Genomic DNA, 24,459 nt, shown 5'->3' on the forward strand with positions numbered 1-24,459 from the left:
AAGACGCAGTAAGTATTTGAAGAAAGTGCACGTACTTTCCTAGTACCAGGATCAGGGTACAAGCAGAGCCGATTAGAATATTGAACTTTCCAGGACAACAATGTGAAATAAACTTTTTTTGAGCTGACTAGAGAAGGGGGTTTCTGTCACATGTTAGTTGTACCCAACACCTTTTCAGGGTGGCTAGAACCATTCCCCTGCAGGACCGATAAAGCCACGGGAGCGGTCTAGGTATTGCTGCAGGAAGTATTTCCGAGGTTTTGGTGGTCTTGGGACAGTGTTCTCTGGCCAGGGAACTCGTTTCATTGTGAAGTAGGTCCAACAGGTCAGCAAGCTATTGGGGATACATTGGCATTGCACGCATCACGCAGAGCACGGGCATGCGGTCACGCAGAGAAGACGAATCACTTAAAGAACAGGTTCTATATCTGGGCTAGGAAGCTGGACTGTCCTGGCCACGGTCCTTGCCTTTGGCGCTTCTGAGTACGAGGACAGAACTTAGAGCCAAAGAGGGGTTAAGCCCTGTCCAAATATTGTAGGAAAGGCCTTACGTAGCACTTGCGGGACGAGGAGTGGAATACTAACTCGGCGTGTAATAAGCCTACACTAGCAGCTTTGGGAAATACGAAAACCAGTTTTGGGATCTAGGGCCTGAGGCCTCGATGGACTTGCACGTGATATTTAACCAGGAGGTTGTGTGTATTAGACCTGTTTCAGATCTGCCCGGGGGGCCCGAGTGGGAAGGACCGTTCCGAGTACTTTTAACAACCCGCACGGCAATCAGAAAGAAGGAGGCGTCTTTGTGGATTCATCGCTGCAGGGTGAAGAAGGCTTCCTGCCTCAGTGGACTGCTACCTTACAGGACCTCCGAAACTTGCGATGCAAAACTGATGTTGAATATCTATGTAACATGTACAATCTTATCTCTTGTTTCAGCTTGGTAAGAAAATACTCAAATAAAGCTTACTGAAAAGCTTACTGAAGCTTTGAATGTTTCAGAGTTGTTGCTATGTGCAATGTTTTCCAGAGGTGAAGGAAGAGGTGCTAGTTTACGTAGCACTTGCACTAATTAGATTAATATCAGATTGGTTAACAAATTAGATTCAGAAACACGGAGCAAATTGTAAAATTGGAAAAGCCAGTCATAGCGCGCTAGGCCCCAGATTTGAGTTTCCGGTCATTAATAATATGAGGTCTGTTTTTATAGATGGGAACCATGACAGTGAGAACCGTATAAACGTTCGGCGTAGGGATCGGCCTGGTCTAGGGTGCAGTTAGGAATATGGCAATTCCGGGATGGTAACTGGGGATGATGAGACAGCAAGGCATTAAAAGTAGCACTACCGAGCGGTCCAGAGATGATGTATTGGCCGCAAGGGAGCGGGGGCCGCATTAACGGTGAGAATGCCTGCTAGCCTTTATCCAATGACTGCTAGAGACTCTCCACGTTTGTGGAACGTGTAGTCAAGAGGGTGGGATGGCGTGTTAAGTATTTCTTAGAATTCTGGTGGGTTTTTTTTTTTTTGAGTGTAATAAACATATGTACTCCAGTCTGTAACTGTGTCATTGCTGCTTGTGTGTGTGAGTGAGGGGGAGCACCTTCACACCTGGCGCAGTAATAAACATACCTTTTTCCTAACCTTAAGTGGATTGCGGAGTCTGATTCTGCATGTCTCATACCGCTGGGAAGAACCCGGCCTCATCCATGTGCCTCTCACTTCCCTTTAGGTATTTGTAAACACTGATCAGATCCTTTCACGCTTTAGCTTTTCACTGGCTGAGCAGTCCCACATTTCTTAGGCGTTCCTCAAGCAGGAGCTGCTCCAGGCCCTTTATAGTCTTAGCAGCTCTCTGCTGGACTCTCGCACTGCAAGGAGTACCTGCTGATATCCCCCTATCGTTTAGGAGCAGCTGCACAGCAATGCTTACTGAGACTAGCTTGACCAAATCTTGCTCGCTGGAATCCACCAAACGCAAATCGTACGGACCCAATTTTCATTTGAGACTCTCTCCCTGGTTTATTCAGCGCATCGCTTTGATTTCAGCAGACGTGAAGCTGATTTACACAAGGATAAAAGAGAAGAATCAGGCCCAACTTCATAGGTACCCTAGTAGCAGCACAGGTGTTCTTTGGCTGGTAGCAGCTGGTGCGTGCTAATTGGCAGGAACGCAAAATTCGAGTTGCAAAAAGCATCTAAGAAGGGAGACGGCTCAAAATAAAGTCTCAGCATATTACAATTTGCTCCACAGGCATGAATAACCTGACAAGATTAAATTTTTCGTTGCCTTGTGCCATGCGATTCAAGAGCTCGTAGTCTGAAAGGCAGGAGATGGCCTCAAAATACGCTTGTACGACAGATCTGCATTAGGTTGCAGAAAAATTATTAGGGAATATGAAAAGTCTCGCTTGCTCCCTCCCGCTCTGAAAGCAGCAGAAAGAGAAAACCAAACAGCAAGACGCTGCAATAATTAATAAGTAAGCTACAAACACAGCGCCCTGAAAAGGTTGCTAAAGGAGCCACCTACTACATAGAATCACAGCATCACAGAATCGCAAGGTTGGAAACAACCTGCAAGATCATGTAGTCCAACCACCCTCCTATTCCTATCAGTACCTGTCATGGTTCTGTGTTTGTTTGTTTTTGGGTTTCAGTATTCCACATCAAAACACCACGTAGTGTACGGGGTATTAAAGTGTTAATGCCCCAATCCCAGGTACCTATCCCTGTACATTACAGAAGTCACGGGATCTGGCCCTTCCGTGCGGGGGGGTGCTCTGTTGTTGCCTCGCAGCGGGTGCCGGAGGGTGCTTTCCTAGCCATTCCAAGCTTTTCAGTTTTGATTCGGTCCCAGGAACTCTCTCTGTCATCTTGTCTGATTTATTAATCTCAATTTCAATTAAATTGTATATATATTGTGTTATCTTGTTTTTCGATATTATAGTAAAATAAGTTTTCCTCCATAGCTTGCTGCCGCTGCTCTTTTCCTCCCTTCCTTCCTTCCCATTTTTGTGGGACTGGGGTGGGGGGGCAGGGCAGAGGTCTGTCGCCCCTGTCACAGACATAGATTGATCTAGTCTAGTCCGTGACAGTACCACAAGCTTCTGATACACTACTACATACGATGCTGTACAATAAGGTACCGTAACAAGCAATTTGCCCGAGGAAAATACTCTCTGGAAGCAAGCACTGACTGCTACTCGGACCGAATGTCTGGGCATCTGGGAAATAGTCTGGGCAGCTGGGAAATAGTCTGCTGTCGGTTTCGGTGCGGTCGTATATTAGTCAGGAAAAAGGCAAACCGCATGCAGGAACTAACCGGTGATGTGAAAGGGGAGGGATGTCAACAGTCAGCTAAAGACGTAAGGAAATGCTTCTGTGGGGTACGGTGCCTAACAGCAGGAGAAAGTTTTGAGGCGGGGGAGATTTGGGAGACCGTTAAGCATAACTAGACAGACAAAGGCAATGTGAAAGAAATGTTCTACGCTTAAAAAAAGAATATGCGAGTACACGTTGGAGCCCTGTTTACAGCAGGAGAGTTCACATCCACAGACCGAGATATCCCATTCCGAACTAGCTTTAACGCTGACATTTCTGGAATTCCAGGTAACCTATCTATGTGGCGTGCGCTTCCCCTTCTCCAAGGATTTATGGGAAATCATATCTACTGAACCTACGGAAAGTTCTCCTAAGAGCACGACACTTTTGAACCCAAGTACTGTGGTTGAGCAAAATGAACCCTGACAGCCTTGCCTGTTTTAAGCAGACTTTCTGTAGTTCCAGTTATAAGAGCTTCTTCCTGCAGCACGAGTTCACATTTCCAGATGTTCCAAGCCATTAAAACGTCACTTGCCATAGATTTAGCTACGTGTCATTTACGGTTGTAAATCAGGGTACAAACAAAGCGTTTATCAATCGCCTGTTCTTACGTAACCGAAAGGATGTACAAACGTGGAGTACTGAACTCTGCCATTTTACTGAGAAGTAAAATGGCACAGGAACTGCAGACAGCTCTCAATAACATTGCCGCAGGCGAAGCCTTGCTAGAAATTCAGCAGCTGCAGGACAACGAACGTATGGGGGGTACATTTTTGAATATAGGGGCTTGATATTCTGCTTGTACAAGCAGTGCAACACGGCCGAATTCCAACACTTTCCCGAGCAGACGCACGGAGGCCTCTGAACTCTACGCACAAGCCATGTTGTTGTTGTCAGGAACGTTTGCTCCACGGTTCCCGACACGTTGAAGCCGAGCTTCCGAGGAGATCGCTATCGCTCAGTGCTCTCACAGAAAAGCGTGTGTGCACACATGCACCGTCTAGAAACACAATAAAAGTCTGCTGACTAAACTGGCCGATGAGTACCTATTCCCTGCGACGGGATGGCAGTCCAAGTCACGGTTATCCTTAGCCTTGCTCACCTTGCTTTTCTGTCCTGTTTTACTTTGAGGTGTCTCTTGTTAGGAGGAATAACAGCTGCTTCAGACCGGGCTACCATATCAGCGTGTGCAAGAGCGTTTCGATTCATTCCATTGCGACTGAACATTGCTTATCTTTACTTTGTTCTATCTGTTCGGCAGGAAAGAATTATTGTTGCGAACTAAGGAAAGTATTTGCCTTGATGCTGTCACAAAGATGAACGTAGCTCAAAAGTAACGAAACCTTCTTCAAGTCTGTGTAACGCAGCAATAAACAGCGGCGTTGGTTTTTTTTTCCAGTGTTTAAAAAGGTGGGAATGAAATCATAATGGGAAGCAAAGAATTAAACTACTTGTGATCTTTGGCGTCTGGATTAGACACTGTCAATTCCCCAGAGATAACGTGTCCAACTGTGAGCGTCTCATGCACCGGCATTATATCTCATAAGGAACTTTTCAAGCTGCATAAGGTCTGAATTGTCTGGGGTATGCAAAGCCTCACGGTTTCAGGGTAGCTGTCAGGGCTCTGGGCGGGCCCTCAGGCAGCCCAGCTGCGCTGAGGAACTCATCACCTCCACCTGCCGCAGGGCTGCCCGGGCACAGCTGCGCCCTGTTAGGAGCCCAGGGCAGGGCCCACCCTCCAAGCCTCTTAAACCCTGCCAGAGGCCACCGGGAGCTACAGGGGGTTCTCCCTGCTCCCTGTATCAAGAGGTTGTCTTGCTTGCATGCTGCTTTTTGGAAGGCTGCTGCTGCTCCTGGCCTGCTTTTTTTTTGGAGCTGCTGTAGGGCTCCTTCTCCCTGCTCTTTTTTTTGAGCTGCTGTAGTGCTCCTGCTTGTAGCCTTGGGTCTTTTTGGGGCTAGTGTGAGCTTGCTGGGCTCCCCTCTTTTTACAGACAGTGCGGAGTGCCTACTGCCAGGCTCCAGCTGCCTGCTTTGGGGCAGCACCTGCCTGTTTTTTTTTTTTTGCACCCACGTGGTGTTTTTGCAGTGTGGTTCTTGCTCTACCTTCTTAGCGAGGCTGGGTGGTTTGGGGGTGCTGCAGGCGCTCGAGTAAGTATGTTGAGACCATGTACCTTAGTCTGGTGCTGCTGGGTGTGAGAAACAGCATGAGGCTATTTTTTTTTTTTTTTTTTTTTTCCTTATGATCGAAATATGGTTGACTTGTTTAACTTGGTGTTTTCTCTTGTTTTTCTCCTGTGTTTCAGACTGAGGACAACAGTGGGGCCTCCTGCAGCGAGGATTGTTTCTGGCACCCATGGGAGTACACCGGCTGTGCTCCCGGAGGTCCATCCCACGGCATGTGGGTTACTGCTGGGTGGGTCGCTAGGGGCTCCCTGCCTGTGGCACAAGACTGCTGAGCTCCCCTTCTGGTCTTCTTGGGGCTGGGATAGTGGCAGTGCTGGGCTTCTGTTACCTTAAAGACACGTATGGTTCTTAAGAGGGCTTTGGGTGCTTTCGGCCCCTCTCGCTGCCATGGCAGTGAGCGGGGTGCATTTGTTGGTCCTGCCCCTCTGCAACCTGCTGCTGCTGGGGTTAAGACACAAAGCCTGAGATCAAGAGTTCCTTTGTTATTTGTTTGCCTTTGTTTTTTTTTTTTACTCCTGCAGTGGGGTGAGTGAGAGCTGCTGCGGTGAGGTGTTGAGGATCAAGGCTTAGCTTAAACAGGTGAGCAGTTCTGGCACTGGTGAGATGGAGGAGGTGGTGAGTACAAGGAAGGGGCACTGGTGGCAGGTAGCTTCTGGATTCTCACCTAGCTCTTTGTGGAGCCGGTACAGGGCTCCCCTTGCTGTTAGGGAACACCGTGGTGCTGTTCTGGCGTTTGCCAGGCTCCCCAGGGCTTTTTAGTTTTTCCTTGTGGTGGGGGTTGGTGCTCAGCTCCCTGAGTAGCTTTCAGCTCACCCTAGGTTGTTTTACAGGTGCTGCGGTTGCCGGGATGAGTAGAACGTGGTAATGATCTGTGCTCCCCCAGGTGCCCTAATGCCCCTGTTGCTGTGGGTGAGAAGCAGAATGAAGGGTTTAAAATGGAAGTGAAGGCAGATAATCTGTTTTTTTTGTTTGTTGTTTTTTGTTTGTTTTTTTTGTCTTCTCCACTTTCTCCACTGTTTCTATTCTTTTAGGGGAACTGTTGAATCACAGCCTGAGCCTCTGATTGACCACCTGTGGAGGTGAGGAATGAGTCAGCTCTGGGAGCGCAGGTGAATGCAATTCACCTGTGCTGCAGTAAGGGGTGGAGGTTGGCTCTGTGTCTCCTGGACTCCATTTAAGAGCTGAATCCTGGTGGGGATGAATCTCTTGCCAGGGATTGCTTCTCTTGGAGTTTTACCGAGAGCCTGGGTCAAGGGTAAGCCCTCTATGTATTCTGTGTTGTTGTAATAACCTGTTTAGGCAAAAAGTTCAATACTTATTGTAATGTCTGTGTATTCACAGGTGCCACAGTTCCGTTGCAGGGTAATGGCCTCAGCGGTGAGTTTTTCCTGCAAGGATGTGCCTGAGTGGTGATGTGAGTCAGTAATGGGAGAACAGGTGAGTGCTGGTGGCCTGGGGATCAGACCACTTCTCTGTGCTGTTTTGTCTCTCTGCAGGAGGTCTTCTTCCCGCATGTCCAGGCTGAGGATCCTGTTGCTGTGCAGTTGTCGGTGGTCCTTCAGACAGAGGTGAGCTGTGTTCTTGTGTCTTTCTGTTGGAATGGGGTTTATGGCTCTAGTTGGGTGCTGGGAATTGAAGTGTTCTGGTTTGTGAGGGTGCCTGGGCTCTTTCTGGAGGCCAGGCTCCATCTTGCTTTGTTGTACTTCCTTTTCAGCCTTGAAGGTGTGTGGCAGCTGAACGGGGTTGGTTCAAGGAGAGGTAAGTAATGCGTAAGTGCTTGTTGTGGGGTTACAAGGGTGTAGTAATTTTGTTTGGTTTTTTTTGTGCAGTCCATCTCCTGGAGGAAGGATTCCAATCCTGCCATTGTCATCATCTTTGTTGGGGGAGATGCAGCAGTGAGGCAGGGCTGTGCTGAAGGATGCATTGTGAGCCAAGGGAAGCCCAGATGACCTGAGATGCAGGCTTTTTGGTTTTCTGGTGAGTGGTGCACTGTGGTGGTGTTTCGGTTGTGTTAGAATCTTGAGCACTCCATAGTTTCTTTTTGTTTTTTCTTAGCTGTTGGTGTTTTGGTTGCATCAGAATCTTGAGCACTGTGTCCTCCCTTTATGTTCTGTTCATTTCTTTTTAAGCTGTTGGTGTCTTGAGCACTTGTTTGTCTGTGGTTTTTTTTTTTCTTAGCTGTTGGTGTTTTGGTTGTGTTAGAACATTGAGCCCTCTTTTTTTTTCCAGCTGTAGAAGCATGTCTTCAATTGTGTGAGTATTCCTTTTAATATTAGCAATTTTTGTTTTGATTAGTTTTTTGGGGGGTACATGCTGGCACTTTGCCAGGGGGTTTAAAAAAAAATTTTTTTGGGTGCTAGACACTGAAATTTGCACTATCTCTAAAGAGATATTTTTTTTTTTTTTTTTGGTGGGAGGGTGGGTTCTGCTTCATGAGTGACTCTTCTTCAGGCCCCTCCTGTATCGAGGGTGCCTGAGGGATGAGAGCTCACCCACTTGGGTAGTGGGAGTACCCTGGTGCTGGGGCTTGGTGCTGGGGCTCTCCTGGGTGGTGGGTGCTTTTTGGTGGTGTTCCTATTGCCCAAACTGGGGTGTTGGAGACAGGGCTCGAAGGGTGTGTGATGTGAGTAGTGCCTGATGGCAAGGTTTCACTTGTAAGCAGAACTCAAGTGCTTTGAAGTATGTACTCCCTGTTATAACCTGGGTCTCTGACTAAAAGTTGTTTGTGTGTAGTAACTCTGTCCCGAGGGGTGTGTCAAAATTTCCTTTTGAAGGACTCTGGGTATGTAGTTGAAGATGGAACTTGTGCAATGGGTGTGTGTGCACTGGATGGTACTGATAGCCTGTAAGAGTTTAGATGACTGCAACAAGAGAAGAGTCTGGCCAAATGATCCACCCTCACGCTTCAGCAGTTTAGGACTTCCACTGTAAGAGTACATGGTAAGGGTTACAGCAAGGAGACTGACTTCACATGACTGAGAAGAAAACTGGCATACTTTATTAGCCTCAGGTTGTTTTGGTTGATAACTACAATGCTGCCTTTGCGGATCCGCTTCTTGAGCGTACATCAAAATTTCCAGAAAGCCCCCAACTTTGCGCAAGGGTTCCCCATGCAAGTGCAGAAGTGTGCACCTCTGCAGTAGTTGTTCTCCTAGTACCTGAACAGGAAAGCCCCAGGCTCTGGGGGCCTCAGCTTTGAAAAAGAATTCCAAGGAGGCAAGTGGCTTTTTTAAAAGCTGGCAGCTTGCTGTCTTCAGATTCCTGATGAAGCCAGTACGTTCCACATGCTTCTGCCTGAAGTAATGCTTCTGAATGACAGGATGCCTGCTGCTCTGTTGCTTTCCATGCTCTTTGGCCCAAGAGTCCTTCTAAGAAAAAAGCCCCAAGATGAGAAAAACCCTTTTGAAAAGAGGATGAGAGAAAAACTTGCCAAGTATCCTGTCTTCAGGGTAGAGTTCCATTGAAAGTAAGTTGGTCTTCTCTGCTTTTGTAAGTAAAGATGAAGGTATTACCTGTTTATATCCTTACATAGATAAGGTTGTTCTCCTACCATTTCAGTTACTGAATGTTTAATAATTCTGGAAAAGAATAGCAATGAATACATTTTAAAAGAATATGTTGCTACAAGAGAAGCAACACCTTCACTGTCACTAAAGGGATGTTAAATTTACCAAGCTGGAAAAATACATATTTAAGACAACAACTACTTTGAAAACATCTTGCTTAACTTTCTGTTGCTGTGATTCTTTACAAGTAAGCAATAAAGTCGTACATCTGAGAAAGAAGCTGAAAAAGGCAAATAGCTGAAAAGCTCAATGGGCAAGCTTCAATGCAGCTCAAGTACTTTCTTTTCCATAGGTTGGAGCGAGTTAGTGTGTGAAACAGATTAATCCTAGATGAAAACACTTGTTCCAGAGAAAAATACCTGGAAGCTTTTTCTATTTTGGATGAGCAAGTGACAGATTTAAGACAGGAGAAGCAATGTTATCTCGATAGATGTCTGTGAACTATACTGATCTGCAGTGAGCTGCCAATGATCTTTAAATGAGAGGTATTTCTTAAATCCTTAAACTCAGATTTCTCAAATCTTCAAACTTAGCAGTCTTCTAAGTGATTTCTGATGCTCTTTATAGAGAGACTTAGAAAATGCCTTTTCTGACAACTAATGCTGCAGTGCATTAGCATTGCGGGTTTTCTACTAGCACTACAAACACCTTCTTTCATTCACAGACGGAGATGCTGCCAGCTAAGCTCCAGCGGGAGTCCAGACTCCCCCCCTCAGGCAAGCAGTTGGGCGCATATACGAAAGTCACAGTAAATATTTTCTGCTATGAGCAATTGACACAAACCACCTAGGGAAGCAGCAGCACTAACAGGTTTTTCTTCTACTGTATAGCTAAATTAACAACAATGTTAATATATGGGATGAATGAACCTATTCACCTACTGATAAACACAAGTTAATACTGAACTATTTTTGTTTGTTTTCTAAGCCAGCCGGTGAAGGACAGCAGAACTGGAATGGGCCTTGTACTGCAGTTCGGGTCGCAGTCACCCGCTGTACACAACTTAAAGGTAACTGTCTGAAAATGACCCCTGTGCTACACCTGCTGTCACTGTGCAATTACAGCTGTGTGAGAAGCCACTGCTGCAAAGAAATCTCTCTAACTTTCTTATGGCTGTCACCTTTTGCACATTCCACAGAATTGCAGGGGTTGGAAGGCACCCCCGCAGATCGAGTCCAACCCCCCCAGTCTTTGCTGTTCTCTTAGTCTTTTGCTTCAAGCTCGGTGGAAAGGGAAGTTACGTTCTTATACCTCACAGGAAACAGACTTAATATTTAATCTAACATCCATGAATAACAAACAGCTGAGGGTACAGAAGCGTGCCTTTAGCAGGTAGCAGACCTCACTCTGGAAGTATTTTGATACAAGTTTTGCTGATTGATTCAGATAACACCTATGCTTGCTTTCTGTAGGCAATGCATTGCATAGCGTGCTCCGTGCTGGATAAGGTAAGCTTTTGCACTCTCTGTTTTTAACCAGAAGTAACCCACAGAGTTACTTTCTTACCAAGGGTGAGAACAAGACCAGTTTCCTTATGTCACAAACACCTTCCTGCTTTGTTATGTGTTTCAGAACAGATAGATTAAAAAAAACCTTAATTCTGGCTGTGCCCTGTAACAGAGTGACAGCGAGGCCCCTGAAAACACTTACCTAGTCAGAGTTACGCTGGTTGGCTGTGCAAGTATAACCCTGAACACGAGGCTGGGATGGCTCTAGATGGATTCTGGACAGTGCCCAGGTGCTCGGATGTAATTCAAGGAATCAAGCTTTCGTGACTGCCTGGGTTAGGGGCGAAGCTGTTAAAAGCACGCTGATGTAACAATGCTTCCCAAATGTGTACAGGCTACATCATAAAGTAGTACAGAAAAGAAATTTAGTGTTAATTGTTAGTTTCCCTGGCATTGACCTCATCTTTGCTGTATGCATCTTTCCCTTGCAGCTTGCATTTGGTTAGCAGGCTTAGTGGGATAGATTTCTGTGACATGTACGGAGTGAATGAACGGGGATCTTAACAGTATGTGGCAAAGGAAGGAGGAAAGAAGCTAATGGATGAATGCCCAGAAGTACAACAAGAATTTGTGACAATCAGAAAAAAATCTGTCTTGCATGCTTTCAGGTGAGTAGGAGACAAGATTTTATCACTAGATGCATTAGGAGCTGTGAGACAAGAACCTGAGCTAAAAGCTTGAGTAACCAGACCACAAATTAAAACCTTCTGTCACAAATCTACTTATTTAGCTACATTACTGTGAAAAGTCAGCCGCTTCTCAAATGCCTTGCGAGAACTTGAAGCTTTAAAAACATGCAAGCCAAGAATTAGAGAGGGAAGGCTCGACCGCGGGGATTTTGAAAACCCCTTGATTAACCTGAGCTCATTTCTGCTAAACTAGGAGCAGGGACGAATGCTCTCAGTAACTGCTACTGTCAACTGTAAATCTGTTTCAGAGCTACGGGTGATAAACGAGAGCTGACGAAAAACTAAGAAGAGCTCACAACAGCTCGGGGTTCCTGAGGACCTGAGAAGACGATGAGGAACTCCACAGATTTCTACTGGAGCTGTGTTACCGAAGCTCATAGTGACGACAACTGCATTGTAAGTAATATTCTGGGCTGCTCGATACTAAATGCCCTCCCTGTTCACAGAAGAATGTTAAGTGGCAAGAGATGGTCAAATGAAAACCATCTGCTGAAAGCACAGTAATGATAAAAAGAAAACTCTCAGGATAAATAGAGGATTAGACTAATAAAAATGAGACTGGCTTAATTTAATAGCGTAACAGCTCCGATGTGCATAAAATGGTTATGCCTGTACAGTTAGGTCTGCATAATGGTATGTGTGTAGTAAAGATACTTTAGCTTAAATTGTCCTCTGACACCTATGTAACTTTATTGGAGATGTGCATTTAGTATCTGATGGCAGACTTAATTATGCTTCCAGCTGGAAGTATTCAGGCTGTGAGTAGGCAATTTTGAACTTACGAAACTATTTTTAGAGCTCATGTTAAGTTCAAGGCACTTGACGGAGTCAATTTAAAAAGCAGAGGGAAAGAGGACACTTGTTAAACAAATAGTATTGGATGCTTTTAGGCAAAGCACCATGTGAAAACGACACTTGATGTACTGTGACAGGGAGGAGTGACGTATTTTAACAAGAACCCAGGTCTTCAGAGACACCTAAACACCAGCACATGGTTGATTTGAATATCTTGAGCATTATGAAACAACTGCTTTGTGTTACCTTCTACGGGCAACCACTCTACTAGGATGCACTGGTGTGCGACTCCAACTGCCACACCGTGTACTGTTTTCTTCCTTCACTTTTAAAAGGTTACTGTGCAGGAAGACACAGTTCAAAGAGCTTAAGCTATTTTTAAAGAAATCAGTCTTTGCTGTGACTCTGCACAAAAAGCTTGCCTTTGGTTATGTACTTCACTTAAAGATGTGAAAAAGCTGCTCCCAAAAATTGCATTTTTCCAGGGCTTACTTATCGGTAATACTACTGTGTGCTTAATTTTAAACTATTAAATTTCTGTTTTTGACAACAAGAAGTAGGCAGGAAAAGTGAGATGCTCCTAGTCTGCCCTGGTCTGTTCCAAGAAACTTTGCCTGCGGCTTGTCAAAACTTGCTGACAGTTTTATCTGCTCTATTTTCTTTAAACAGCCTCCTAATGACATGTAGAATCAGGTTTATTTTTCCTACTGCTACTTTTTCATTTACGTTGCTGAGCAATGCTGCCATTGTTGGAAAAAATCAGAGAGCAGCTCAAGAGGATGTGTACCGGAAAGACTTTTCCCATATATCATGTGCTGGAAGGATCAGAGAGACAAATACCATTAGCCTGTCTAGCTGCCACTATTCTGTGTTGTAACATGACACTTGTTTCAAGCACAGCCAACGACAATCTCAGAGTGGTACCTTCTGCAAGAGTAAAAATATATAGTGGTAAATTTAAGCAAGAGCTCTGCTCGCTACACCCATTTTAGCCAGTAAAACTGCAACCATTTATTTTGTACCGTCAAATAAAACAAATGGAACCTGCCCACAGTACAATCTCAATCTCACTGAAAAGAAACCACATCAATACTTTTTATGCACTTGACCAAATACTCTGCCCCCTGCCCCCAAGTGTGACTGCAGCTTGCATAACGCTTTTCAGTCCTGAACTTCAAACGCTGCAGAAATAACTGGCCTGTATCCATCCCAGCTCAACCCACAGATGTGCTCCCCGACTCAGTTTTACCCAATGAGTGAGTGACAGAGGAAGCTGTAAACCACAGACCAGCCCCCAAGTACGACTTCTAGCATGGCACAGCCGCTTGGACAGTCCCGGGCTTGATACTTCCCTCAGAATTTCCAAGCATCCACACACACAAACAGCAGTCACTGCAACTGAAATACAGCCTACGAGCATCTGTGCTGCTGTAGCAGTCAACCAGCATCGCTCCCACCTACTGCATTTCAAGAAGTCAGTCCAGTTCTTAGCGTGCTGGTACTCTGCAATGGTGGGGTAACTCACAAAGTAACTAGCTCACAAGATGCTTCTTCATTACATTGATTGTTAGCAAGTCTTCTGTCTTCACTTAACATTATTCACCATTAGGAAAGTCAATCTGTATGTAAAGGGAACGCCTGATGAAGCAAAAGCAGTTTGGAAGACATTATCATGAACGATCATTCTGACAGCCCGACTGCCTCTTTCTGTAGTTGACTCCCACACTTAAAATTCTTGCTCATCTCTAAAAACAAATTGCAATCTAAAAAAAAAAAAAAAAGCATCATTCTGCTCACATCACCAGAAGAAAGATAGCAGCAAAGGCTAAGGTGAGAACTGGCAAAGAACTTTAAGAGGCTCTCCTCCCTTAGTACAAAGAAGAAAGTGGACAATCACCCTATTTCCAAAATCAGCTAGCACTGGAAAGCCCCTCTGCTTCAGGAAAAAACTGGCCTCAGACTTCATTTACCAGAAGCACATTTAAAAGCTGTTTCTCTTCCACGTACCTTGATCGAATAACTCAAGTAGGAAAAGACCCACCAAGACTGGAGTCCATTTAATGTCCTGTATTCCTAGAGGCTGACTGTGAACTCCGAGTTCCCGAGGCCCAGCTCCTGATTCACTCTCTGGTTAACAACTATCTGTAAAAACTTAATAAGAATGTTTTTTTCCTTTTAAATTTCAGCAACACCAGTTTAGCCCAGAACTACAGGTTTGAGCTTATTCCTGCAGTCACATACACGATTACTACCCAAACATCACATGACAAAATGCCCAGTTTGCAGCTGCTGAAAATTAGGCACATGTACCCCACACCAAAAGAATACTATGGCATAACAGTAAAAACTAATCACCCAGATGTTACTTCCCTCACCCACGCACACAGATGCTTTTTCACAGTGCCTCCTACCGACACATCGCACCTTCTTTTTCCCCACAGAGCATTTCCCCTTTGTTGCAAGGACAGAAAAGACGCTGCTAACGCTGAACCGCTGCTCATTCCGTAGTTCGTTCCATCCACACCGGTCGCTCAGTGGCATTTTGGGTACCACCTACAGCACATCAATCTAGAATCATAACTAAACAAAACTTCCTTCTCTTCGGCTCAATTACCATTTCCCTGTTGTCGAATAACATTTCCTTACACTAACTAATCCACTTGACAACATCTACATAAGAATTTCTTACCGCCCCGGATATCAGGTAGCACACACGTAGTGCTATGCATCAGGGTTACCCGGAAGTAGAGATGCTTCACTTTAGATGCTTTGGGTCTCTCTTCAGAGGACAGACGAATTACACAGCACTTCATCAGTACAAAATAGCAAATTACACAGCACTTCGTCAGTACAAAATACAACTTCAATCTATTTCAATCCTATCAGGTGTTTTCAAAGCTGACATCAATCGGTCCCAAGTGCCTGAACTCAGACAGTGATACCTGTGCAACTAATGGCCTTAATTTAAAAATGTGATTCACCCAACTTCGTGCAGAGGAACTAACTCCCTAGCTGAATTAAAATTCAGCTCTAAGAGTCTAGATGAGCACCCCGAAATGCTTAGCATTACAAACAGCCTCCTGAGTGCTGTATTCTCCCTTCCTCACCCTTTACCTTTCGGCCAGCTTCTGCAGGTATAAGGACACAGAGCTAAAAAATAAAAACTGCATTAAGACACCTGTATTTGTTTCCTAAACACTAATCACCTGGTGCTCTTGAGAATGGCATGCTATACAGAAAGAAAAAGCTTTGCATAGACAACCATGATATTGGCGTTTCCATCCCACTGAGGTCTTCACCTTACAACACTGGACAAAACTCAGAGTTCCCAAACTTTATTATCATACTCTCTAACAACATGTTAAGACCTCATTAACTTCAGGTGTCTCTCATCATGCTACATTTGTGGCTTGAGAAACTTCTGCAATAGAACCCCGTAATCATAACCACCATTCAGACAACCACCACAAGGGTAGTTCTTACCCACTAAATTCACAGTCTGTGAAAAAACCAATACATAGCACCAAATTATTATACGGGTAGTAAATAGAATGCAGTAACAAGCACAAAGGCTCCAATCAATTCTAATTTCTAACAAAACCCTTTCAGTCACCTCAGATAACTGAGTTTTTTCTCAGCGTAGCCCTTGTGTGACACAAACGCAATACCCAAGCTTCAATTTAAGAGATTTTACGTTAAGCTTTCTGCCCCACAATTTCATTGTAAAGAAACACTTTCTTGAACTTCTGTGCTTCATTGGTGGTTTTTTTTTTTTTTGAAGAAAGAAAATATTTCAGAAATGAAAACAGAAAACGCTCACCTCATTTCCACCAACAGCCTTGGTTAAAATTACTGCAGATGACACAGGAGGTGGCATACAGCCTACAGTCTGCAACCTGAAAACAAGAAAAAAAAAAAAATATTACATTCGTTACAGGAAAAGCAGAAACACTAAAACAGAAACAGAGACTGAGCACCTGCTGGAAAGGCAAGGTTAACCTACTGGAGCTCAGCTGCATGCGATGTATTTAAGTGACTGGAAGGGGTGGAGCCAGAACCCACCCCTTCCCAGATCGCATTTAAGGGGCGGCAGGGGAGGAGAGAGCATTTAACTGGAGGATACCTCTACATGCCTGTGATCTTTGGAAGGTAAGTGGATTTTCTCTTTCTATATCCATGGCTATTGTGTTTGAATGAGGTTTTTTTTTTGCTACAGCCTAGGAGTTTGCTGCGCTCCTTTTATTGCTGTGCTTTTCAGTGTGATACAGCATTATGTTAGGTAAGCTAGGTGAGTGTGGCAGCAGTATACTTGTTCAAGAAAGAATTTCTGAAAAAGCTGGTGTGTTTGATGATTACAGGGTTCCTTGTGGTTATGAGCTACGCAAAAAGATTGAAAAATAGGAACCTAGAAGGAACAATGATTCCATTATTAGAAGTCCCTCAAAAATGGCTGAATACTTGCATAATTGAAATCAAACATTTTGGACAGCTGAGAAAAGAGTAATAACAACACCTGCTGTAGAGTAGCAGCTACCACCACCTTTTAATGTGTGCCATTTCTTCAAAAAGGATATAAATCAGGTTTGCAATGGCTCATACCAGACAATTAGAAAATGAAACTATGTCTCTGATGGGGCGAATGGCCTTATCCTCAAACGGCACTTCCCCTCTAAAAGTAAGAACCGTATCATTAGAACGGATAAAAGAGTTAGATTAAGGGAATCCACGGGTCTCGGTTCAATCAAGAATAAGAAGAAAGTCAAGCAGATTGAAATTCAACTAGAGAATCTGGAAGCCTCAGGTTTTTTTTTTTTTTTTTTTTTTTTTGACTTATTGTATTATTCATAGGGTAAGTCCAAGACAGGCCAGCAGACTTGTTACCTTAGGAGTGGCGCCCTGCCTGCAGCACATTACGTGTGACAACGGGCCTATACACGGCTGCCAAACTCGTGGACTGTTGTAATGCAAAGGGCTTACCGGTACCGTACGCAATCACTGCTTCGTGCCACGAAGGGGTGCAGTGCAGCACAAATGCAAGTCACGGCCTGAACTGCTGACGGAGCGCCTGGTGTGAAGGCAGGGCCAACACAGGGGAGCTCAGGCGCATGCGATGTACCTGACTGACCTGCAGGGGTGAAACCAGGATCCAGCCCCTCCCAGATCTCATGTAAGGGCAGGCAGCAGAACTGAGGGTATCTCACTGCAGACCCCTGTGTACGTGAGGAGTTATGTGGCTAAGTTGATTGTTGCCTTTGTTTCTGCAGCTGCTGCACTTGAACATGTCCTCACCTGTTACTGCCCAGGATGTTGCTACTCTGCTTTCATTGCAAGGTTTTCCCCTGCATTAAAGCATCACGACTGGTAAAATACTATGCAAACTTAGAGTAATACGTAGATGGTCAGTTTGCATTACAGTTACTGCCCTGTACGAGCCACCAGAATGTCCACGCTGTCTCTTCGAGGCCCTGACATTCCATGGTTCTGGGAACACCACTTAGAATAGTCACGTAGCTGTTTACCAAAAACTTTAAGTTGTCTGTGACTCTGTTTCCCCATCTGCAACATGGGATCTAGCATTAACAAAGACAGCTACATGCCTGACTCAAAGACAATTATTACATTGTATGTCCTGATGCACATAGCTTGATAGCATACGGACACGTGGGTGTTGGAGGAGGGAAAAAAAAAAAAAAAAAAAAAAAGATGAGAATGCAGCATTTTTTTAAAAATACAGTTCACCAATGCAAATACTGACTGCTAAGAGAGGTGCAAAGAACTGTGCCTTTCTAGGTTCCCGTTACCTTGTTTTCCATTAGCTACTACGAAAAGAAGAAATAAGCAAATAAATAAATACATTTATACTTCTCGTATTCCTACTTTCACCCACGTGACTGCTCTGTACATGCGCGCTAGCTCATGTCTAAAAAACTAAGAGTCCAAAAGCAACAGCAAACACAAGTGTTAAATCCAGGGAGAAACAAGGAATGTGTTACGGTGCATTTAATATGCTGTGAATACACAAACAGCTTAAATAGAAGAAAGAAGTAAATGACAATGAAAGGGTTCAATTTGTCAGTTAGACACTGGGGAAAAGAAAGGCAGCGGTGTAACCGTTACATATACCCCGATGCCATGAAGCACCTAGCAACACCTCAGTAATACGTGGGACGTTGAGCTTTGCGTGAAGCCTATAGAAACAGGGAGTGGTCAATGCTTAGCAGGGTAAGTTCCCACTGAACAGAAGAGAAACACGAGAAAAAGAAATGGTCTGCAAAGTTTAATGTGTTTCTCTAACTATCAATAGGCAAATGGCGATTCCTGTAGCCACCCCTTATACTGCCTGGTATGTGATAACATAATCTCTCTTCTATGTGGTCATTTGGCAGTCGGCTCCTTGAACTTTTCACCTGCACTAATAAGGACAGATAAAGTTCAAAGTTACTCAGAGAGATATGAAAGGGGTGCAAGTGTATTCAAGTCAGCTGATGGGAATTTTCCACACTGAAAGAGGAGAAAGTTTTAATAGCACAAACAGCTGTAAATGCTCTCACACTAGAAAAAAATGCATTAAGAATTGATTAAAAAAAAATAAAATAAAATAAAACCAGCATCAGCAAGCTATGATTCTAAATGTCTTTTTAAAAAAAAAAAAAAAAAATCTTGGTCCAACAGTCCAGTAAATGGCAATGTTTTTAATCGCACAGATAAAATAAATGTGCAAATAGCCTGACTGTTTTTTTTTCTTACTTTACAACAACTAAATGCAATACCAGCAACAATAAACGCTGCGAACAGCCACTCCATGAGGAAATGTTGCAAGCTCTAACATCAGGGGCGTAAGCCCTTGTTAAAGGGTCATAAAAAATAACTTTTACGCTGCAGACAACTGAGTGGTAAACTCCAAGTTCGCTTATTTCAGATGTGCACCTACCAAACTGTATCCTGTATGAGATTTTTGCATCTCCTGCCTTAAGTGCTCTACGCTAAGAACAACGACGAGAGGTGAACCTGCACAACCATTCATAAGCTGCATCACATTTTTCTCCAAAGAGATCCTGTCGATGCAAAATCCAAACTGTTTAAAAAGTGAACACCAAAGATGTGCACAGCAATGTCAGTTCCTATTCTTTTTAATATATTTAAAGGTAACCGCGGAACTGACCTTCTAATATCACCCCACGTGTAGAGAAAAGGAAAATGAACTGTAGAAACAGAGAAGAAAAGCTGTTAACTCCAAAATGGCCTCTCAACTAGCACGGCAAACAGACTGCTGGGAAGGATGAAAGAATCTACCATACGCGCTGAATTCGGGCAGGGAACAAACTAGCTGTGGCCTTGACTGTGCCACCCTGCCAAAAGGGAGCTGAACGCCTTAAGGAACGTACGTCTGTTTTTTTCAGACCTCTGGGAGATGATCGGCTGCTTCCCTCTATGGAATGCGAAACGTGTATGCGGTGAGGACGTACCTTTGCCAAAATCCCTGCCTTTGTTTGGGCACTACAATATTTGTAGGGAGTAAAAACTGCAGCTGTGCACTATTAGGACAAAGATAATGTTACATGGAATTTCACAAGTGCGCATGTATCCCCATACGGACATAGTCGCGCATGTAAAAGAACACATCCCTAAAACATTAGAAACAAAAGTAAGGTAAGAGATACAGGAAAGACAGAATAAGAAGGAGCGCGCAGAAGAAAAAGCACGAGAACTTCTTGTAACTCACGCTTCGGCAATTGAAGCTGGTGCTCTGCAAATTCCTGCCTTTATTCTACCTGAGCAAGATCCATGATTGTACTTTAAACAATAATCTTTAGTTTCCGAAAGCAAAGGATCTTTAATTCGCTACGGTGTTATTACCCTAATGCAGTAATGCTGTTAAGCAGGCTGAAAAACATTTGGTCTCAGATTTGGCCTCCTCAGTGCACGTGGTTTTCACACCAATGTAGCGTCTTCTACAGCTACTTGATTCCATCTGTTTTCCCCTGTTACGAAGCTGTAGGCAGTTAACGAGCCCAAAATCGGCCCAGGTATGAGAGCTGCTCAACGCAGACTATTTAGAAACAACACAGAGCACCTATTTTTCTTCAGCTTTTTTTCCTCTCTTTCTCTCCCGGTCTTTCTTGAGACCCAGTACAGCACTTCAAACGTGTTTTGTGACAACCTAACTCGGTGCAAGGTCCCTACGCACAAATCTAACTGAGGCTTTCTAAAAATGAGTCCGGGTTCCTGAAAGGGTAGTCTTCTGCACGCTCCGTTTTCAAGAGGAAAACGCTGAAGCACAGAACGAACGGCGTAATCGGCTCACAGAATTTCTTCAAACGCTCACTGCAGGATAAGCAGCCTTTGAAGAAGAGAGCTAAGAATATATTTCACTCCATTATGCTTAAACATACCCTTTTAAAAGCCATTCATTTATAGGTGTGATTGATAATAGCTGAAGAAAGAGCCATATTGCTGTTGGGAAGAACACAAGTGTAAAAATCTGGACAAAAAGGTGGAGTTTCACGTGCATCAAAGCACTTGTCAGCTCCTGTAAAAGAAAAAGAAGAGAGCAAGTTGCAGTCATAACAGCTGAAGTAAAACCACATTCATGCTTTTAAAACTAGTGAGATCTTTAGAATACAAAGGCAGCGCCTGTCAAAAAGGCTCCTTTAGGGATCAACCCATCGCCACTTTAATAACAAACTGCACCCAGACAATAAAAGCTCTGTCTGCTGCTGGGCGTTTCTCCGGAAGAATCGTCCAGCACTTCGGTAACAGCGTAGCTCATAACTGCAGCTTTTACGACAGCCCCTTAGCGCTGGGCTTCAAAACCCGCGTTAACTGCACCGACGGCCTGTTTGCGTCATTGACTGCAGACATCGAGAGGAAGGGGAACTTGCAGTTCTGAGTGATTTCAAGCTTCCCTAGCCTAAAGAGAGCCCCAGAGAAAGGGATCTTGACATTAAAAAGATTCATCACTTGTACGTGGGGGAGGGCTTTCAAAGGAAAAGCAAACAAACATAAACGGCAAATAATCGTTCCGTGGCATATTTGGATGATCTAGTAGATCACAGATAGGAAATGCACAAGCAGTATTAGGGTGAGGAAGAAAAGCAAAGAGAATACCAAGACCGTAAAACGTTAACAACAGCAAAGACAAAATGAAAAGCTGCAAAAGGCATTACGAGACAGAGAAAATAAATAAATTTTGGCTGTTAGCGGCGTCGTTCTTCAAAAGCACAAAGAGCGCTCCAGAGAGAAGATCAAGGACCCTTGCACAATAGGCTCTTCTGTCGGTTATGTCTCTGTTACTGTCTTCTGGGACAGCCCAGGAGCCTTCTATATAGTTTTCCTAGGGAAAAATCTTCTACGTTTCAACTCTCATAGTTCAAGAAGAAAAATTGCTTTTCTTCTGTCTTAAGCTACCTCGCACCTTTCATTAAGCGATGCAACTATAAAGAACCGATGGCATTTCTATTCAAAACCTTATTTTCTAGGATTCCCCGTCTACCTTGTGCTCTGATAGTCGAGATGCATTGATAAATAAATAAAAGGTTGCAGGATGATACAGCAACTGATCTCCATGTGCCACCTCTCAGCTTCCGGACAGATGAATTTTTGTAACAGGCAAACAAGCTTTGGGATCCAAAAACTGCATACTGATGTAATTATGCATCTGGAAGTATCAGCACTTCACACCGCATCCTTCTCACTGTTTCCTTCTACTTTTTTTAAATAAATACACTACTCTTCCAAATTTGGATTTGGGAGAAAACAACCTCCCGCTACAAACTACACGTCTGTTCATACTCCAAAGTTATATCCGGTACCGGCTCGAAATGCACATCTTGATGCAGTTTTAGCACTGAAGAATGACTACATTTGGCGCTCGGTTCAGTGAGTGATACAACTACTACTTTTCTATAATTAATAAAGCTCTCAGGAAGGCCAGTATCGCTCCGAGTGAAGAAACTGGGCCTTCTTCCCACAGCCATCGCAGCACTTACTGTACTACAGACAGCTTTACTGTAGCTCTATTTCATCTTTTCTCAACAAGAAAGCAAAAATCAAACGTCTACTTTTCTCCCTTACGCAAGATGAAAAGATACCTAGAAATGTCAGTACTAAAGTGCATCTTCAAGTGTAAATAATACCATGGAGAAAAATCAAATCCGGTGTCTTATTTCAGCAAAGCTGCTTATTTCTCCCCCTTTCCTGCCACAACGCTGCCAGCCCCCGACTTCCTAGTGCATGAATCTCTGCTGGCAATCGCAGTACAGTCACGTCACACGCGCAGAACTGCAACACCAGAACCCAAGGCATCATGCAAAATACTCCACGCTCTTTCACCACTGCACAAGTGTTGCTGCCTTTCCCTTCTTACTACTCTTACAACTGAAAAATGCCTTAAGAACACAAGATCTGCAGAAAATCATGCGATGCTTTCCAAAGCAAAAGCTAAGACAAAACAAGAAAGGCACAAGAAAGGCAACTGCAATGCAGCCAGCCTACTACCCGAAGAAAGGCTGTACTGGCAGAACAGGCACTTGGGAATCTAACTGCGATCAAAACGTCTCTAGTAGTCTCATTTGATCCTCAGATCGCGTTACCATAGAACAAGCACCCTTCCTCCTCTTAATCTATAAGGGCTTGTCCCAAATTCCTCCATCGCGGCACTCGCCGTCTCTCAAAAAAGCAGAAATCTCAGCCACAGCACTGGGAGCTGTCAGTTATGACTCCATTCCTGAACGACAGGAAGAAGTTCCTTTCCCACTATTTGAGACCTTCAGAGAGCTTCCCCAAGCTTTCCTCTGGTCAGTGCCTGTTGCCACCTAGTCACGCTAAAGCGCTCTGGGCAAACTCTTCCGGGCAAGCAATCGAAGCAAATGCTGTTTCCAGTGGCCTTTCAAGCTCCTCGTTGTAACGGATAACTCGAGTATGCGATTTAACTTCTGGGGCCCCACGGGAGGCACTCTCAAGCGCAAACTATCCAGTCACTGAAAAGTGAAACAGCGTTAGAGTAAGGTGTTTTTGTCACTGGTGGACAGAAAGTACATCCGTACACCTAACAGAACACCTCTACATTTGAAAAAGTAACGAGGCCATGCACAAACAGGCTCTCTCTGCCACTGGCAATTAGTTTGTAAACTGCTTTCTGAATCCGTGCTAACAATTTCATTATAATTGCTAATTTAACCTTAACAACAGATAAAACCAGAAATGCAACCTTAGAAGAGTGTCAGTTAGTACTAATTCCATTAGATTTATCAGGAGGCCTCAGTTAAAACACGCACAGCTCTACATCATTTCATAATGCACACGGAATGCTGTTTCGTTCTCATTAACGTACTATATGAGGTAAAACAGCCACAGTAGAAGGCGAACAGTTAAACAGGACAGAAACAAAACCAGCTTCTTTGCCCAATGCAAAGGCACATTAACACACTAATACTAACTTTCGGTCATGCCATTCAACCTTAAAACATGCCCCAAAGTATTTTAAAAATACAATGATTTGGCCTCAGTAGCAAAAGGTAAAGCGAGCAAACCGTTTTTCTTCCTCTTTTACTTCTACCTCCGTGACAGAAACTCAAGCAGGCTTAGGGTCTTGATGGAATATGGTGCGAGACTGTATTGAGACTGGAACGCAGCGGTACGCTGGTTGAGGACCACCCCTAACTGATGGCTCTAGAACAACTGATTGGGGATGTGCTACCTGGACATAAGCACCAGCTTCACCGCCATCGATGTATTAGTCCGACAACCACAGACGGAAGAAAGTAACGCAAGTTCAGAGTGGGTCGTGATACGTCGCCAAGAAACCTGGCAGTTCACATCACGTACCTGGAGAAACTTTGTGAAGTATAGTAGCATGCTGAATCTAACCGAGGCTGCCTATGCTATCGATCCCGCTCCTATTCACAAATACAACTTCACAAATAGCTGCTTCACAAAGAGAAAGAATCCAAAGATTCAAGTTACTGAAACAGAAATAAGTTTCACATTGGCGTGTTTCTTTTTTAACTCTGCATGCAAGGATTCCTAAGCCCGGAAGCAAAAAAATTCACTGAGGTTTTGTACCTTTTGGTCTTCTTGTCTGCGACAGAAAGTACCTCTCTGCAGTCTGTTTACATTAGGATGAACTGCTGTTCCGGGCAAATAGATCACGTGGCTCTGTCTGCTTCCACGTAAGACTAAAAGGCTCTAAACAGCCGCTACAGAATGGACTAAAGTTATTTGCTTCACTTCTGCTGTATCCAGACCGAACTAGAGGTGCCACTGCCGCAACCGCCTGCCGTCAATTCAAACGCTGCCCGAACGCAAAATCTTCTCATTGTAAGCATGAAATAGCGACAGATACGTATTTTTCCTGCTTTACGTATGCTGTTCGACCAAACCCCTCATTGTCCAGAAAACA

At 44.2% G+C, this 24,459-nt stretch overlaps 1 protein-coding gene across 2 annotated transcripts in view; it reads right to left on the minus strand.

Moving 5' to 3' along the window:
• SLC10A7 (solute carrier family 10 member 7) overlaps window positions 1-24,459 on the minus strand; it is a gene marked incomplete at both ends in the record, with an annotated part of 145,295 nt that overhangs the window by 116,931 nt on the left and 3,905 nt on the right. For both annotated transcript variants that reach the window (XM_079534974.1, XM_079534973.1), the window contains 2 exons: window positions 15,880-15,955; window positions 20,453-20,589. In XM_079534974.1, coding sequence (XP_079391100.1) covers window positions 15,880-15,955; window positions 20,453-20,589 — 213 coding nt within the window. The remainder of the gene's footprint in view (window positions 1-15,879; window positions 15,956-20,452; window positions 20,590-24,459) is intronic.

The sequence above is a fragment of the Tetrao urogallus genome (genome assembly GCF_951394365.1).
Source record: "Tetrao urogallus genome assembly, chromosome: 4".
NCBI lineage: Eukaryota > Metazoa > Chordata > Aves > Galliformes > Phasianidae > Tetrao > Tetrao urogallus.